The 13,268-nt window shown below is 39.4% G+C and overlaps 1 protein-coding gene across 1 annotated transcript in view; it reads right to left on the bottom strand.

Moving 5' to 3' along the window:
• Window positions 1-13,268, bottom strand: part of NCBP1 (nuclear cap binding protein subunit 1, 80kDa) — a 30,169-nt gene extending 16,901 nt beyond the window's left edge. Inside the window, exons 1-10 of the mRNA XM_010001014.1 lie at window positions 13,161-13,268; window positions 12,929-13,029; window positions 11,584-11,740; window positions 9,491-9,598; window positions 8,870-8,991; window positions 8,369-8,438; window positions 6,003-6,218; window positions 5,342-5,439; window positions 3,942-4,005; window positions 783-893 (exon numbers count right to left, since the gene is read on the bottom strand). Coding sequence (XP_009999316.1) covers window positions 783-893; window positions 3,942-4,005; window positions 5,342-5,439; window positions 6,003-6,218; window positions 8,369-8,438; window positions 8,870-8,991; window positions 9,491-9,598; window positions 11,584-11,740; window positions 12,929-13,029; window positions 13,161-13,268 — 1,155 coding nt within the window. The remainder of the gene's footprint in view (window positions 1-782; window positions 894-3,941; window positions 4,006-5,341; window positions 5,440-6,002; window positions 6,219-8,368; window positions 8,439-8,869; window positions 8,992-9,490; window positions 9,599-11,583; window positions 11,741-12,928; window positions 13,030-13,160) is intronic.

Here is a 13,268-nt window from a genome sequence, read left to right as displayed (position 1 = left end):
CTGCATGGAAATCCACCCAATTCTAGAAATACACTTGGCTCTAATAATTGAGATTATGTGATTTGCAAGCAGTGAGTGGTATCATGAAGCAGAATGAAAACTTGAGCATGAAATTACCAGTGGACAGACACCCGTTACAGGTCCTCCATTAAAACCTGCAGCTTGACCTAAAACAATGATCTAACATGATCTAAAATGGCAGGAAAGTAGGGGCAATGTAATAGCAAGAATTAGGTGGGTGTCATGCCTCCTTCCTTAGCATTTAGCCACCCTGAACTGACATGATTGTAGAGCTTCTGAACGCTCCTAGTGGGAGCACTGAGTGGGAACTCAGGTAAGTTCCTTTAAATTACCTACTATACCTCCTACTAAAAAAGGCTAGAACACTAACACAGTTGTTAGAACAAAAGATCAAGTCTGTCACTTCTCCTTCTCAGCCTTTAATGTGTCTGTGACAGTGGCAAACCTTGCCCAGACCTAAACAGGCTGCAGTGACAAACAACACTATTGGATTTTATCCCCTCACCAAGAGAGTCCTTCTCAGGAAGGTTAGAGGAAGTAGCAGAACACTGTCCAGAAGGGTGAAGTCTTACCCAGTTGGCAAGTCTAGGCCTGTGCTAAGCATGCTGTGCTATTCTTCCACATGAGTGTCACCACCAAAGTTTCATGCAGCTGCTGTAAGGTACTAATACTGCCAGCATTAATGCTACCCCATCACCCACAGAACAACTAAAATAAGGACAGCATTTTATAAACGCTCTCCAGCAGAGCAGAAAGGATACAACTTGTGGTAAAGAGCCAGGCTGAAGTTTGCACAGCTCAATCAGGAGTGTTGTATACATTACTTCGATGTGTGGTGGAGATGGAAGTTGAAACAGTTCTGCAAATATCACCTGTAGGAGAGAAGGCACAGAATCAAGCACAGTACAATGTGGCCTGCACAACCCTCAGCATCACAATGGCCATCAATCTGGAAAAATTACATATTGTTCCAGGAAGAAGAGAGAAACTAAGGCAGAGGTAACCTTGTACTGTATTAATACAGTCCACTCTAGCTGCCCTTATAATTTCATACTAACACAATGCAACAAGTATATGTGTATTTGTTAGGCACTTTACATCACGGAACTGTAGAAATGTTATAATATGAAATACTGCTGTGCTACCACATGATCTGAGGAAAGCAGAAATAATCTGATTCTGTTAAACAATAAAGATAAATAATAAATGTATTACATTAAGCCTAAGCATTTAGCGTGAAAGACTATTTGCATTACAATTACATCTGTATCTTCCCCATCACATCCTCTTTTCTCCTACAGAAAAACAAACAAAGCCATAACTTGCAACTGAAAATTACAATCAGCCTTTTGTACAACAAAACTACATGACCAGAACTCCTTGGCAGAGGATCCTTCCAAGAACACTGAAAACAATCCTGCAGTCAGCATTAATGATTTTATTTTAAAATTTCTCTATAATAACATGCCAGTCTTTGAGGGCTATGAAAAAATCACCAACCTATAATGTTCACCTTTAAATTTATGCTTATTTTGCATGCCATTCTCAACTAGATTTATATTACATCAAAGGAATTAGGAAACTTTGATTCATTATGGTTGGTCAACTTCCTCTTTAAACTTCTGGATAAACACAGAAGAATTGAAGCTTATCTAAAGCTTACACATGTAAGCTTCTTACTACTATAAGAAATCAACATCTATTTATAGACTCCACAAATAGCACCTGAAAACACATTGACTAGAACTTTTTATTCTAAGGAAGGACTTGAAAGCACTGTAAGAAGCTAGAGAACCTTTCCATGACAGTGTAATTTGGACATACTCTTAGGACAAATAAGGCAAAAAAGTAGGGGAAACCTGTGAAGTAGAAAACTGCTCCTTTTCTCAAGACAGGAGATAAAAACAACCAGATGATGAGGACACTGATGATCCAAATGTCCAAACCATCTCAAGTGTAAGTTGTACCAAAAACTGTAGGAGTACAATTAAGCACAGCAGGCCAACAAGGCTATGATGCTGCCCAGATCTCACAGAACCACAGAATACTAGGGGTTGGAAGGGACCTCCAAAGATCATTGAGTCCAACACCCTGCCAGAGCAGGACCAAAAACTAGGGCAGATCACTCAGAAAGGCATCCAGACAGGTCTTGAAAGTCTCCAGAGAAAGAGACCTCACAACTTCTCTGGGGAGCCTGTTCCAGTGCTCTGTAACCCTCACAGTAAGGAAGGTCTTCCTCATTCTGAGCTGGAACTTCCTGCGCTTGAGTTCTGAACCCTAAGTAACACTTTTCCTTTATCTGTTAGACCATATTACCTCTACAGTTCTGTGACTTTCTGGAAAAGTAAGTGACATTTCACACATTAAACTGTTTAACTGTTGTTGAAAGAAACATATCACCAGCTTGACTGTTAAGAGAGACATTACAAGGGAGCAGCAGTAAACAGAATGAACACAAGTCTGGAAAAAAAAAACATGCTAAGCCTTAAAAACTCTGAAGCTTCAATAAAAGTAAGCAGTCATAGATAAGTAATGAAGTTAATATTCTAAATTACTCAACATTGCAACAAAAATGAAATTACAGTAATAGTAAAGAATCTGTATAATGGCATTGAACTTCTTTCCAGCAATTTATTCTACATAAATCTTTGCTATTTTTACATCCCACAAGTTTATAAATCAAAGAATTTCCAGGGCTTTTAGCTAAACTATTTAATCAGGAATTTCAGACATTATTTGTTGGCATAAAGCACAGAGCCATGTAGCCATATACAGCACCTGAAGACAAGACCACGAAGATGCTTTGATTTCAGGGCAAAAAAATATTGTTAATTTTAAGATTCTTCTGTTCTGGGTTGAGAGTACAACAAGAAGCTGACCAAAAGTAATATAACTTTATAGTATTCAAGAGTAGTTAGCATTTTGAGATTGAGAAGAATCCTCAATCCCACTTTAAGATAAACCTTCTACATAAGATTATTTCTTATTATATTTAGCTTTGAAATTCCTACTCACAGTTACTTCCTTATAAAGCCTTTATATGACAAGTTGTCATTGTTACTGAAATCTCTCAATCCCTTTCAACTTTTGATGGAAATTAATGAAGCAGCAGCATTTATACAGCATTGCAACTTGAAAACAGACAGACCCTTGAAAGGAGGCAGCAAAAGAAAACCTATGCTGCTCTTCTGATACACATTACAGTTATTTAAAACACTCTAATACGGAAGATGTCCCAGAGGAAACACAAGGCTATTTCACTGCATTTTCAGGGTCTGTATTAAAAAATAATTTAGAAGAGCCAAACATATAATTATGCAGAACAGCTGAGTCTGGCTGGAGATCACCTAGTCAAAAGCACTCTGCACAAGGAATGGTCACCTACAGCAAGCTGCTCAGGGCTGTGCCATCTTTGGATTTGAGCTTCTCCAAGGAGAGAGGCTTCACAACTTTTCTGGGCAAACTCTTGCCATGTTAAACTACCTTAGCAGCAAAAAAAGTTTTCTTTTGTTTAAATGAAGTTCTTGTATTTAAATTTGTGTCAATTTCCTCTGGTACTTTATTTCAAATCTTTTTAAACTAACAGTGACTGAAATGTAGCCATTTCTTAAACTTTGTGATACATTATAAGGATCACAACTTTAAAAGTTTGAGAAATTTCATAACCCGAATTACTAGCGCACTAAAATATTGTGGTAGTTGACCAAAGCTGTCATGCACCAAGTTAAAATGACAACAAAAAGCATAAAACTAATACTCAACTGTATATAACCCACTTATTTAAAAGATATTCGTTGAATTCAACACTTTAATTGACTCCCAGCCCAAACTGTAATATAATTGACCTATCATGGAAGTAAATGGGACATGTACTTATGAAGTAACAGAGCTACCAAAGAGGTCACCTATAAAATCCATACCTCTACTATGTGGTAGTTCAAGGGGATCTTGTTATTTCCTGGATAGCTCAACAACTGTGCAGCACTGCAAAACCATAGATAACATTAAATTCAGAATGTAACACAAGGAATCTGATGTACAGATAAAGTAACAAAGTAAGAGAAAATACTTAATTCTGAGCAAGAGTACATACAAAAGCAGCACAAGCCAATCAATCTGTCCATCAATCCATAGAACACAACAGAAACAGCACAAGAACACATAAGCATTGCCTGAGCTATGATTTGTAATCATGTATTTTATCTGTGTAGTTACAGCACTTGAACACTGCACTGCTACACAAAACAGTTTTGCATAAATAGTCATGGTGATCTGTAATTCTGGCATGAACACATGAAAATCAAAAAACCCAAACAACAGATGTTCAGACTGACCTGAAAGCACAATTAAGCTAATGGATTATAGAAGAAACTCTGAGGCTTCGAATCCTTCATCTTTTAATCAGTTAATTATCACATATCATTACTAGAAGCAAACAACTGCTACTTCCTTGATTTTACCTCTACCTCTGTCAAATCTTGTATCTCTCTCTAGTCTTTACTTTCCTCTGATAATTAAAAAAGACTATGACAGTAACTGCAGCAACCCTGCAGTCTTTGCTGAATCAAATAGTTATAATCAAAAACCTGTATCACCTGTCATCACCAAAACATTGTTTCTGCCCATTTTTTGCATATTATATGAAGTTGGGTGGTTTTCATTTGGATGCATCACACAGCTCATTTACATGTGGCACACCAGTTGTCAATTACATCACATACTACTCAGACAGAAATGAAGAAAAGTGCCCTGTTTCCTGGTGTGGCTGAATTCAAACTAATGAAATCTGCTGGCCCTGCAATCACTACCCAGAGTGAGCTCAATTAGCTCTGCCATGTAATCCCAAACAGAAAAATACAACAAGGAGGAGCAGTAAGCAGAGGCATGTTCATTAGCACCAGTGCACAGTCAGCTGCAGAGGAACCAGCTCAAGCTCACTGTGCGCCAACGGATCAGTTGTTTCAAAATCCCAGGATGCGTAACACAACCACACTCTACTCAGTGCTGCCACGAACTAGAAGGCATGCCTGCTTATTTTTGCAGCACATTGTGTTATCATGGAACTTCCTTCCTAAGGACTGAGCCACTGTCCCACTGAATCACACAGGCTCTCAAAAAGCTGTGTGTTGCAGACCCACAGTATTCCAGGTGATGTTTTTAATATAGTTAAAGGTAGTAAATGGGAGTTTCATCAAATGCTCTAGGAAATGTTTAATTGTGAGCTGTTGTCTGACCAATGCAGGACTCTCCATACCCGATGGCAACAAAGCCATGGTAGCCTATAAAAAGTGACAGCCTAGCAGTGCTAAGAGTTTCCTACCAAGTCTTTCTCTCTTTCCAGTGGGATTTGATGATGCAGTGCAGGTTCTCTTCTATAACAAACCGTTCAACAGAGTGGCTGCCAGGCATGACAGGGCCCTGGTAAGAAAGAATGAAGACTCATGAAAGATCACTGCTAATGCAGTGGCACTACAGATAGCAAGCTATCCTATATACACTTACAGGGGGAAGAAATTATACAACTTGCAATTAAAAACAGCAAGGTCTCAGCTGCCCCGTATCTTTCCAGACTGAGAAGCTGGTATGATACAGTTCTAATACAAACCTCAAACTGATGTTTAAACCAAAATAAATACTAGGACTCACTACAGAAAGAAATAGGAACAGAATTAGATAATATGATTATAAAAGACTTGAGTCACCAACTTTATGGATGGAAAGTTTAGCTGTGAACAGTTTTATAAGAGACAATAGAGGATTCTGTAATTCTAAATTAAAACTTTGCAACATTTCATGCCCTGAATTCTACTCCTCACAGGAACTGGTCACCCAGTTCACTCCTGCAGAAGTACAAAACCAGAACTACTGCTGGTCTTCCAACCACTCACTATCCTGGGAGAGAGGACAGTACACTTTGACCAATATTGCCCCAAAAATCCAACTGTGAAATCTGCTCACCATGCCCCACAGTGCTCACATACCTCGGGGTCATCCGTGTAGTCAAACATCCGAAAAATAACCCTTGGCATTGGGTACACTGAATCTTCAGTGTGAGGTGGAGGAGTGAAGGGAGGCAGGTTGTGTTGCAGTGCTTCACAAAGAATGCTGTCAAAAGCCAAGTAGGGCCTCAGAATGTGTCTCTCTTGCCAACGGTCTTTTTTCAGCTTCTGAATCTGGGACCAAAGGCAGTCTAAATACTGGAGGAAAAGGATGAGAAGCATTGGATGCATTCAATCGTGTTACCAAGCTGGTAGCTCCCCTGCATTATCAGATATGTGTTTCTGAAGTTCTGTATTTCATTCAGAAAAAAAAGTTATTAAACTGCTGATTTTAATAAATAATTTAAGAATCTAAACACTAGAGTTGTTTCAAATTCCACACAACATTGTGTCTGCTTGCAGGTCTTTAAAGACCAACAGGCAGCCCAGAATTCCAAGCATTATGGCCACTCTTAAAATTTGCCAGCAAAACCACAGCAGTGAACATTGTTACTTCAGCCACAGATCATTGATAGTAATAAAACAGACATATCAGCATTCACATTGGAAAGACATTCCAATTCCAGTAGGACGGCCATACTTCTCCCAAGCCAATCAAAATGACCAGCTACTGCATACTCAAGACAAACATAACCCTATTGAATATTAAATACCTTTGCCATGGTTTTCAATGCAATTCTAAGTCCCAGAATTCCACCCAAGATGGCACAGACACCTGTGCAACTGTCAATACTCTTGCTTTATTTAATTACTCTCCTGGTTAAAGCAGTCCAAGGACTCTGGAGCCCTGTGACCTCACTGAACACTAGTTTCAAGTCATAACCAATGCAAGAAATGTCTTTACATGGAAGTGCTGTGCATTTACTGAAATTATCACACCATAAAATGGGAACAAACCCAGTAACAATTAGCACCTGAAGTGAAAAGCTATGTTTGCAGCACTCTCGGTAACAAACACATGGTCCCAAATGCACTCTGCTAATCATTCCTTTACTGAATTAAATAAGGAAATTCAGACATTGGTCAGGCAGAATACTCACACTGACAAATCAATCATAATCAGACAGCCTAACTCTCCAAACTCTGATTAACAAGACAAGTGTTAACACTGTGATTTAATCAGAACAATAAATAAAACATAAGAGGGTGTACAGGTTTGACCCTACAGACAGCTACTCACTCATTCTCCTCCCATCCCCTGGGGAACTGGGGAGAGAATTGGAAAGGTAAAAAGACTGGCAGGATGAGATAAAAAAACCAGAACAGTAAATAATAACAATGATGATGATAAAAATAACAAAATAATAAAATACAAACAAGTGATGTAGAGTGCAACTGCTCACCACCTGCTGACCAATGCCCAGCCTGTCCCTGGCTAGTGATTCTGGAAGATAGAAGTCCTGAAATGGCAATCCCGGAAGAGACAGAGCCTGACTTCCCAGGCCACCCTCATCTATATACTGAGAGTATGATGTTGCATGACATGGAATATCCCAGTGGCTGGTTGGGTTTTGTTGCTCTGGCTATGCTCCCTCTCAGCTTCTACACATGCATACTAGCAAAGCATAGGAAGTTGAAAAATTCTCTACCTCTTAGCAAGAACTAGAAGTATCGGTGTTATCAAAATCCTTTTCATACCAAATCCTGTAGCGAATCCAACACACAGCACTATTCCGGCTAGTAAGAAAATTAGCTCTATCCTAGCCAAAACCAGGACAGAGGGCCAGAAGATCAATTTACATCTCCCTTTCCAACTGAGTTTGTCCTCAAACTTGCAGAAAAGAAAAAAAAAAAAACCAAGAAAATGAGAAAATGCAAATTCCACTTCAAACTAGCCAGGTGCTATCTCTCCCCTCAAGTATTATTGGCTTAATTGTGAAAGATGGCATGGTAACTGTTGCATACATTTTCTACATACTTGTTTAGCACTTCCTAGAGTTGAGAAAGCAAAGCCACTATAAAGGTTTCTTTCTCGCAGAGGGAAAACATACAGAGGTAAGTAAGGAATCCAATTCTGCTTTTCCAAAGGTCTTTTTAGCATTAAACCTTGTACCTGCAATTCCCCCCAAAAATACAATTTACAGCTATTCCTCACTTCATAACATTTCTTCAGGGGCCTGTCAGCAAACAACAAAACTCTTCTGCTCATCCCATACAACCTTATATTTAGGCTTAAAAGATAATTAGACTTAAAAGATAATTCATCAAGTAGAAATTGTTAAGGACTAACAGGAGACAAATCAAAGCATTAATATTTTTAGAGGTGCCTTTTAATTTCATGCTAAAAGCACACCTTAGTACAAAAGTTTTCCAGCTTTCTGAAAGAATACAACATAAAATGCACTCACCTCTTCTTGTGGATGTGGTTTATCAGCAGTCCAAACCTGCAGCATGGGTACATGGATCTTTTGGCGGCGTCTATGTACGTGGGAAAGAAAATGTGACCTTTAAAACACTAAACCAGAGCAACAACTCTAACCTCAATGTGAGTGTACTACTACTGTATATTGAAGTGCAGTATCTTGATAACGTTAACTTGAAGCACACCTAGACAGAATGCAGTCACACTGCAGAGCACTCACGAAACCACCTATCAGTATTCACAGCACACTTAGAAGAGCAGCTGCTCCAGCATAAGCAGAATAAGACCTTCAACATAACCTAGAACTTGACAAGACAACAAAACCCCCTCAAATTCTTTCCACCTATTCTATTTGCAGGGTATTTTTCCCCTCACAGAATGGTTCAGACCTAAAACTTCAGAATACTCCTAACAGAGCAAAAATCAAAGCTATTAAATCATATCTGAATAGATACCAATAAGCATATTTTAATGGGTTATGACTTACTTCAAATAGCTTTCTGTCTGAGACAGGAGGCGATCCATTTCTGCATCCTTTTTCTCATATAACTCCTTCCCAACCCAAGGCAAAGATGACAGAAATGCAAACACATACCAGTCACATCGTACCTACAGGAAAGAAATATACTGAGGTCTAAGAACACAAGTACGCACCAAAAGATCTTGTATACACACCCTATTTTAATTTAACATAGCAGCAAAACTATTGTTTTGGGAGTATGTACAGGCCAGCAGTTAAGGATGGGATTTGCAAGCCAAGAAAAATTCCTTGAAATGTGTCACTTTAAACTTGACCATTTACAAGCAGACACAATTATATCACTTTCAGTCCTTCTGCAGATTATTGATAAAGCAGAACAAGCCTGGCACTAAGACTTGCCAAACTAAGTTAAATTCATTCCAGCTACTTCACTATAAGGACCATTCTTTCTTACTGTATGCATGTGTTTTCTAACTGCCACAGACTCATTTTACTCATGCTAATGACACTGTACATTGTGGTCCATTTAGTTCTCCATATTCCATATCTAAAAATTCCCTGTTCTAAGCACAAGTAGAGAAGCAATGGTACTGAAAAAAGTGAGAACAGCACAGATCTTTTGCTTACCTGGGGTACATCTTCCTCCTGTGTCACACTCACAAAGTTCTCAAACATAGCTACCATTGAAGGTGCAGCTATTACATGACAATTCACAAGATCAGACAGAAAACGAACCTAGAAGTGACCAAGAAAATAATTTTAAATGAGCATTTTTCGAACTGACCTCACAGGAACAAATAGACATTACTAAATGACTAAAACAAACCAATAATAGAAGTACAATATTAATTCAGTACAATGAAGGCAGGAATACTGCAGACTGAACAGACATACCCTTTAACTCTGGAAAACAAGTACCTTAAGTGCTGCCTAGCAGATAATTCATTATAATGTCTGTAGTCTGTTCCACTACAGTTACATTGCAAGGATAGTTCTAACCAAGGAAGGATGGGAAACACCAGTATGCATTCAAATAAATGCAAATGAACACTACAGACAAAAAAACCTCCTTGTGTTCCTACTCTAAGTGGTATCAGATTACTAAAACTACAGAAGTGGAAAGAAAAAGCTACTAAAAAGCTGAAGATGGATTAATGAATTCCTTCATGAGTCCAGATGTGCATCAGGTAACACGAATGATGAATCTGTATACCATTATACACAAGTAATTTCTGTAATTATTTATTCATAAATATTTCTCTGTATAATGGTACACAGAGACAGACTGTGTAAAAGCTGCCAACATTTTTTATTTGAGAAATGTGACAGACTGATGGCATGCTAGGAATCAGATGGGCTTATTTGCCTGAGGAGAGAGAAATCCCTAGGGCAGGAATATATCCTCGATTTGGCTGCACTCTAGTAAGAAATCGAGACTGACAGAAATGGGAATTCCAGCAGAAAACATCTGGGGCAGAGTAGTGCCCTTTTTTTGTCCCCTCTACTATCTCTTTTGATTTGTATCCTGCCTTCAAACTTAATCAAGGCCCTAGTAGGACATAGGCTCCCCCAGTATCACCACAATCTCTACAGACAACATAGGCTGAAATTCTATCAATTAAAATTTTGCATTTTTTTTCCTTAAAGGCTCCTTTTTTCTTAAGGGCACACTCTCAAAAGGCTGTCCAAAAAAACAACACAGGTATTTTGTATTGAAGGCAGATCTTTGGGAAGAAGTCTTGGGAAAGTAATTTTGGCTAAGGGAACAGTTCAGCACTGAAAGAGCAAATGCAATAGTGAAAAGTAACAAGCTCTTACTTTCCAGATACTCGTTGCTCTGAGCAGACTTCGGAAAGTCTTTGACAGAGCTGAGGAAAGATTTTCACTGCCACTGCATCAGTTGTTACTCTCACAAGTCACTGGTGTGACCAAGGAAGGTGACACTGAAGCCAATGGACAGAGCATTTTGAGCTCTAGTGAGGACTTTCTTAGCAGAAGTGTCCCACAGCTGGACAGCAGCCTTTTGACAAAACACATTGAAACACTAGAATCTTGGTTTACACCAGAGAGCTTCAAAAGAAGCTGGGGAACATGGAACTGGACTTCTGAATCAGACACCCCTGCAGTCCCAATACCTTTTTGCAGACAAAATCTGTAAGCAACAAGAGCTGAGGTTTCAAATGGTTTCAAAGTCAGACAGCACTTCAAACTGCCTGCTTAATTTTTGTCCCATGTTAGCAGAATGAAAACACAGACCTGGTAACAGCCAACAGAACAGCTTTTAAGAACTAGACTGTTCATTTTTCCTTTCAATTTTTTTTGTTTGCTTGTTTTTGCATTGGAGTCACAAGAAGATCATACACCTCTGAACACAATAAAAGAGAATGACTTTCATTAAACTTTTACATTTGACTGTGGAACAGCTAGGGGGACAGTACCACAGATTACTGCAAATCAACATGTCACTGGGAAAATATGCAGCTGCAAGTCAACATTACAATTGTAATGATTTCTCTATCCTGAAGAGTGAAATACTTCCCCCATAACCCACATTTCCCCTTGGTATAGCTAAAGTGCACTGCACATGGGTCCAAGCAGAGACTGTAATACACACAGTAAGGTCCAGCTCTTCTGGAACAAGAAGGTGAAAGAAGGAGGAGAGAAAAGGGATGAGGAAAAATATAAAAAGGAACAAACAAACAAACAAAAGTATCACTTACTAAATGCACAGCTTCATTATGCATATTGACTTTCAGACATTCCTTAAGCTGACGAATCATGGCTTCTACAAATTCCCCACCAAAATTGTAGTTCCTGGCATTCAGCAACCCAACTAGTGTCGTGTAAACAGTAAGTTTTTCTGGTAACAGACGTGCACTGACACAGAAAAAGAAATATGGTGTTAGTTGTTCATTTCGCACGTGCCAACAGGCAACTGCAGAGCATTTTAGAATCTGCTTATTGTAAGTTAAACTTGTCTCACGAGGAAGTAAGAGAAGACCCAGCATGATCTTGCAGTTGTATCTCACAGTTAATAGCTTACAACCTTTTTTTCAGCTACGGTCATTGAGAAAGGCAGATGGCACTTTCAAGCCCATTTAAGGCATCTGCTTTTTATTTATGCCTAAGTGCTGAACATTCCAGAGGGCTCTTTTAGGTTCGTAATTTAGAAATAATGGTATTATACAGCACCAGTGTGGTTAGACAAGAGGTGCACACGTAACATTTTATGCTAGTGATTTTGATTCCAAGTGTCACAAGTCAAAGTAATTAATTTTAAGCACAGCCTAAGGAAGGCCAGGTCCTGCTGCAAATAGTTTTCCTCAAGAATTTTTGTATGCCTGTAAGTTAACCCTCTGCTTTCCGAAGTGTCTTTAGTGCTACAGGGAAAAATATACACTCTTTTGCCTTATATTAACAAATACTGCTACAAATCAGGGTCAAAGCATCTGCAAAACCATAGTATAGGGTTGGAAAAATCTCCTTCCTCAGGCTTACCTCCTCCTTCAGCCCCTCCCCCTCAGACACCCTGCAGTGATCCTGACACAGGGCACCTCTGCTATCGAGGGGCAGGAGAGCTGCCTGCCACCTGAGAGAGCCTGCTTGCAGCTCCTCATGCTTCCAGCTCCCCTCCTCTATCGCCTGGGCTAATGGAGACACAAGCCTCTCATTGCCAGAGAGCAGGAACAGGCAACAAGAAAACAGCAGAGGTAAGACTCAGGAAGTGTTGGCATCCAATGCCTTTGTTGCTCTGCAGTATTTCACTGGAAAACCAGACATTGCCCAGCATAAGTGTGTTCTCATGGCTACTGAAGAGCAGCTCTGAGGGTTCTCTTATCTGTTTTGAGCCATGGTACATATTTCAAGTTAAAGCAATGTAAAGGAGTATTTTCCTTGAATTACACCCAGAGCACAACAGCCTTATTTGTCTGTTACTTCTGTTTGTAGTAAAACAAACTCTACACTATAAGAGTGCTCTCTCAAATTCTTGGCATTTCAGCTACCTGAAACACTTATAATTATGCACAGAGGAGAAAGCACCTCCCAGATCTCCCACATACATACACAGTACATAGTATCCTTAGTATCTTGCTTTTGTAGTTTGGCAGATCAGCTTCCAAAACACCAGCTAGGCCCTCCAAGTTGCTCTCCAAAGATGAATTACTCTAAAAAAAGAAAAGTTGCATCACCAGCTAGACACTATGAACCAGTCTCTGACCCTCATGTGGAAGGCAGAGAAGCTGAGTAAGAGAATCCTATTATGGTACCATCTTCTTCAAAGCAAGGATTCCATTACTTTACCGGGACAGAACTGCTCTGTCTGTCCTGAGAGAAGGAGCAGGCACTTATCAGAAGAACTGCAGCTGATACCTCCCCTGCTCCCCTGAGATGCAAGATGCCACAT

The sequence above is a fragment of the Chaetura pelagica genome, unplaced genomic scaffold (genome assembly GCF_000747805.2).
Source record: "Chaetura pelagica isolate M959 unplaced genomic scaffold, ChaPel_1.0 scaffold126, whole genome shotgun sequence".
NCBI lineage: Eukaryota > Metazoa > Chordata > Aves > Apodiformes > Apodidae > Chaetura > Chaetura pelagica.
This window is presented reverse-complemented; position numbering and strand designations above follow the sequence as displayed.